At 46.0% G+C, this 6,000-nt stretch overlaps 1 protein-coding gene across 1 annotated transcript in view; it reads right to left on the reverse strand.

The window, feature by feature from the left end:
• The window catches only part of LOC126095392 (myogenesis-regulating glycosidase-like), a 33,022-nt gene extending 27,401 nt beyond the window's left edge, over nucleotides 1–5,621 (reverse strand). Inside the window, exon 1 of the mRNA XM_049910195.1 lies at nucleotides 5,498–5,621. Within this exon, the coding sequence (XP_049766152.1) occupies nucleotides 5,498–5,621 (124 nt within the window). The remainder of the gene's footprint in view (nucleotides 1–5,497) is intronic.
• Nucleotides 5,622–6,000: the final 379 nt, after the last annotated feature.

The raw sequence follows: 6,000 nt of genomic DNA on the forward strand, positions 1-6,000 counted from the left end.
ATCTGCAGCCCACACGGTCGCAGAACCGTCTCAGCCTCTGACTCAGACCCTCCACTCGGCTCTGTACCAAAGGTCCGCAGTCATTCCTGTAGACGATGCTGCAGATGGTGAGCTCTGCTTTCATCCCGCTAGCAAGACTGGCAGTCTTCACCAAATCAGATAGCCGCCGGAAGCCAGAGAGGATTTCCTCCGATCCATAGCGACACACATCATTGGTGCCGACATGAGCGACCACCTGCAGATGGGTGCACCCTGTACCCTTCATGGCATCCGGAAGGACCCTTTCCACATCTGGAATGACTCCCCCCGGCATGCACACGGAATACACATGGGTTTTCTTCCCCTCTCTTGCTGCCATATCCCTAAGGGGCCCCATTACACGCCTGACGTTGGAGCTCCCAACTACCAGTAAGCACACCTTCTGCCACCGCCCGGATCTTGCAGACTGAGGGGCAACCTCTGGAACAGGACAAGCAGCCATGTCCGGCCGAATATCAGTATCAGCCTGAGACAGAGCCTGAAACCGAATCGTCAGACAAACTGGAGAGGCCTTCCGTTCAGCCCTCCGGAATGTCTTTCGCCCCCTGCCACACCTTGAGACGACCTCCCACTCTATCACAGGTGAGGGAGCAGCCTCAATGTGGGCAGTATCCCGGGCAGCCACAGTCGTAGCCCGATCGAGGGATGCGTGGGACGAGCTGGCCGTCCCCGACAAACCCCCATCCGGACCCCCACAGTGATGCCCATTGGCAACAGCCTCAAGCTGTGTGACTGAAGCTAACACTGCCTGAAGCTAGGAGCGAAGGGATGCCAACTCAGCCTGCATCCGAACACAGCAGTTGCAGTCCCTATCCATGTTAAAAACTGTTGTGCAAAGAACGTCTGAACTAATGTACCGAGAGCACAAACAAATGGACACAAAATTTAAACGGTTATTAAAATACAAGATTGCCTAGTATATGCAGTAATGCTGCTACTTGCGCACTGCTGACACACTGCTCGGCGGCGGAAGGAGACTACGCGATTTTACACTGTTCAGGTACTAAAACGCGATGCTACAACTCTCAAATACTATAATACGCCAGAAATTTATGAATTAAACAATGCAAGTACAAAAACACACAAAGAAATTAAGAATTAAACTATGTAACAAATAACTGAGCTAGGAGTATACGACTTTCTGCTGGCAGGTGCTCATCTAACGGCGGCAGGGTGCACACTGGGGGTGTGGTCACCCACCATACAGCCTGGACTTGACCTCCTCAGAGTTTAATCCCTGCTGAGATGAACCGCTGGCTACGAACATGGACAACAAACTGCAGACCAGCGTACAGAATTTGCGGAGAGAACTGCCGCCTACCTCCTGTGACGAATGTACTGGAAAGTTGGTACACGGCTACGCCAGGACGTCTAAGTTGGAGCGGCGAATATGTAGAGAAGTAGCTAGAAGATGCACGTGGCTGTTGCAAATAAAATGTTCTTTAGTTTCAGTGCGGTATCCATTTCGCAACCGATCGGAATTTTGACAGCCGAATAGCCTTGGCCTTACATGCCTCTTCTTCATACTGCTCGTGCGGTGTCACCAATTTAGGTTTTATGACGCCGACGTGATACTCTACAGACTCCACGCTTCCGCAAAACCAGATCTTTATTTATCGACCCGAAAACAGCACAGATCTTTGTAGGTGGTCGGAAAATTATTTCAACACAATGTCTTTTTAAGTATCTGCCTAATTTCTATGAAATAGTTCCTAAAAATGGAAGGAACACCCTGGGTTAGGACAGCTTATTTCGCCGGCCAGTGTGGCCGAGCGGTTCTAGGCGCTTCAGTCTGGAACCTCGCGACCGCTCCGGTCGCAAGTTCGAATCCTGCCTCGGGCATTGATGTGTGTGATGTCCTTAGGTTAGTTAGGTTTAAGTAGTTCTAAGTTCTAGGGAACTGATGACCTCAGATGTTAAGTCCCATAGTACTCAGAGCCATTTTAACCATTTTTGAACAGCTTATCTCCTCCTCTTGATCAGGTGAGTGGTCATGATTCTTCCTTCTTAAATCAGTGCTAATTTGATATGTAGAGAATCCATTATCACTGGAAATAGATTATAGATATTGCAGCTCCTTTGTAAGGTGGTCCCTGCCTGACACAAATTCTTCCCGATGTACTAAGTTTGAAGGACGTTCATACATTGAGAAGGGTAATGGCAGCTACCTAATATAGGTCTGCGTGCTTAGGCTCAAGTAAATCGAGTGCCAAAATGAACCATCAAGTTTTGAAAGTGCTTATGAAGGTAGAATGAAGTAGCTGGTACCTAACTTTTAAGTCAAATCCTTTTAATGAACAAGAGTGTAGTCGCCACATTTGTGCTCCTGCCGAAGCGTTTTTCCACTGATTTCTTTCTTTTCTTTGCTACAACGTGGCGTGCCACTCAGTAAAATTTTGATGGTTTACTTATATGAAACTGAAATAACACATAAATGTTAGACCTCAGGTTGGATATTATGTGCACAGATATTTTACATATGCTTCACTACTGCACCGACATGGGAGTCCGAGAACCCTTATGATGATAAGGGAGACACTTAACAGTATATGTTTCCTTCCTATATCAGTTTCTAAACCACTGTCACACTGTCTTTCACTTGCGTATTTTACGTGTAGAATTATTGTACTTGCTCTACTTTTCGTGTCAGGAAACCAAGTCACAATCTTTCTACCCAGTATAGGGCCACGTCCAAGACTTCTTTCTGGTCCAGCCAGAAATCGTCGGGATTGCACCTATAAGGGCAGTCTGGGCTGGTGGGCAGATGCTCCATGTTCTGCACAGCGCTACAGTCACCCTTACCATCCGTGGTTCCAAGACCTCACCAAAGTAGTGCAACTTTAAGGCTCTGTATCTTTGAAACGGATAAAGTTATCAAGAACATTTGCAAGACTGTTCTATATTGGAATCTTAAGAATATAATACAAAAATCAAAAACTATTTATTTCGCATAGCCGTCTTGGAATCTACGTCTCGGTTATGGTAATCAAAAATAATGTTTCTTTGGTGTTTTTAGATAATCAGAAAATGTTCCTGAAATCGGGGAGATGGCAGGATAAATACCAATCGAAAATATCGTTAAAGTTTGAGGAATTTGCAGCTGTTTTTTTTATTTTTTAGCTTTCGCCTCAAACCGAAAGTTACGTTACAAGTAAAGTAACTGTAACCTGAAACCTACTGGCAGATTAAAACTGTGTGCCGGACCGAGACTCGAACTCGGGACCTCTGCCTTTCGCAGGCAAGTGCTCTAACGACTGAGCTACCCAAGCACGACGCACGCCCCGTCTCCACAGCTTTACTTCTGCCAGTACCTCGTCTCCTACCTTCCAAATTTTACAGAAGCTCTCCTGCGAACCTGCAGAACTAGCACTCCTGAAAGAAAGGATATTGCGGAGACATGGCTTAGCCACAGCCAGGGGAGATGTTTCTAGAATGAAATTTTCACTCTACAGCGGAGTGTGCGCTGATATGAAACCTACTGGCAGATTAAAACTGTGTGCCGGACCGAGACTCGAACTCGGCACCTTTGCCTTTCGCGGGCAAGTGCCTCAGTTCGTAGAGCACTTGCCCGCTAAAGGCAAAGGTCCCGAGTTCGAGTCTCGGTCCGGCACACAGTTTTAATCTGCCAGTAGGTTTCATATCAGCGCACACTCCGCTGTAGAGTGAAAATTTCATTCTAGTAACTGTAACCTGTGTATCTCAGAAAGGGATAAATGTATCGTGAAAACTTTCAAGGTTGTTCGAGATCGGAATCTTAGGAATCTTATAAATTACAGCCATGTGCTATGCATAGCCGTTCTGAATTCCGCCTTTCGGTTTTGCACCAAGAAACCATGTATTACACGTTTTCTGATTTGCTCGATTTGCCTAAGCCGGAGGAAGTGTGTAATATGCAAACGTTGACCCTATACTATTGAATAATTACAGTAAGACGGTCCATCCGTGTGGTATACAACTAGCCATTAGCTCAAAGTCTATCCCAAACACTTGACCCCCACCTTTCAACCACTAAAATAACCCGAGGTATGAGACCAGGAAGTATCCTGTTCTTATAAGTGACGTTCTGGATCATATTAGGTAGCACACGTGCACCAGTAACTCATGATTGTAAAATAGCAACATGAATTCCTTACAGAAGAATGGAAAAACTGGACATAAAGCAGGTTGCGTGGGATAATCACGAGAGTGCTCCAGCTGTCATATGAAATCACACCCCAACACTGACTCCAGATGTGGGTCCAGTGTATCTAGAACGCAGACTGGTTGGCTACATGCCCTCAACTGGCCTCTCTCTAACCCACACGCACTCAACACTGGTACAGAGTGAGAACCTGCTTTCATCAGAAAACACACATATCTCCAGCCTGCCCTCCAATGAGCTCTAGCTTGATTCCACTAATGGTGTGAACTGGGGTTAGTGGAATGCACGCTGTTCTTGAAATCATCGATATGTAACTGTTTGTTGTGTCACTGTGGCGCCAACTGCTGTTCAGATCAATGCAGAAGTAACACGCAGCAGTCCGGACACCTGTCTCCTCACGACAGTACATTTTCGTGACCACTGCTGCCAGCAATTATGTACAGTGGCTATATTCCTCCCAAGTCTTCAAGCAGTATTGGAAGAGGAACCTCCAGCTTCTCGTCGTCGTATTACACGTTCAGATTCAGTGAGGTGCTGATAATGATGTCTTTGTCACCTTAAAGGCATTCTTCAGTAACATGAACTCACCACGTTCAGTCTCAAAGATAACTAGCAGTCACTGTCGTTACAGGGAGTATTTGAAGCAAACCTGATTTGTATCCTCACACTGGTGGTACTAGTGGCATTCTTATGCGACTGGCGCGAAATCTGATCAAACGTCATCTTTCAAGTGCAGGAACACACCTACCAACTTTCATTTAGGTTACAAAAATCCTGATGTTGTGATATTTTTCCCGTCAGTGATATAGTATGTAATATAGTATTTAATACGAAGACAATAATCGTAAGTCTCTCCCTGCATGAGAATCACAGCATTTGTACGAGTGCAGGACCTGGACACATAGTGACATATGGAAGTTAGCTCACATGGCCCAGGCGATTAACGCGACCGCTGGCGCAAAGCGGAAATCCGGTTCGAGTAATTGTCACCAGTATACTGTGCAGCTGTGAATCTTATAATATTCGCATTTCAGAATACATTTCTCGTCTCATTTTATCAGTTTTCAGTTATTCTTCTAAGGGGTTACTATTAACTATACGAAGTATAATAAACACTATTTTATTCTTCTAAGGGGTCACTATTAACTATACGAAGTATAATAAACACTATATGTGTGGACTCTTCCTGATTATAGTTTCAGAGACCAGCACTGATGACGTATTTTCCTTTGCCCTGGGAAAGCGCTGCTAAGGCGACAGCGAGGTTGACAGCAGAGACGAACCAGCGCAGGAGCTGCTCTGAAGGCCAACACTCACCCCTGTGGGTCAGTATCAGGATGCGTCCGGTGACCTCGTCGTAGCGGGTGCTGAGGCCGGCCGCAGCTGCGGCTGGCGCCACCAGCAAAACACCCAGCAGCAGCAGCGTCGGGGTCGACCACATTGCTGCAGCAGACAAGGGCGGAAACATTAACTTACAGCTGAACGCTACGTGTAGTAACGGGCACATAACAGCTTGCATTGAATATGCCCCATACACCTGTCATTCAGTGATGGAACACGTGAGGATACACTGCACTACCTTCATGTTAAATGTGCTAAGAGACATTAATTAAGCCGTTTTGTTAACTCGAAAAATAAATTCTTCTCTAATGTTAGGTTGTTGTGGTCTTCAGTCCAGAGTCAGGTTGGATGCAGCTCTCCATGTTACTCTATCCTGTGCAAGCTTCTTCATCTCCCAGTACCTACTGCAACACACATCCTTCTGAATCTGTTTAGTGTATATATCTCTTGGTCTCCCTCTACAGTTTTTACCCTCCACG

The sequence above is a fragment of the Schistocerca cancellata genome, chromosome 8 (genome assembly GCF_023864275.1).
Source record: "Schistocerca cancellata isolate TAMUIC-IGC-003103 chromosome 8, iqSchCanc2.1, whole genome shotgun sequence".
Lineage (NCBI taxonomy): Eukaryota > Metazoa > Arthropoda > Insecta > Orthoptera > Acrididae > Schistocerca > Schistocerca cancellata.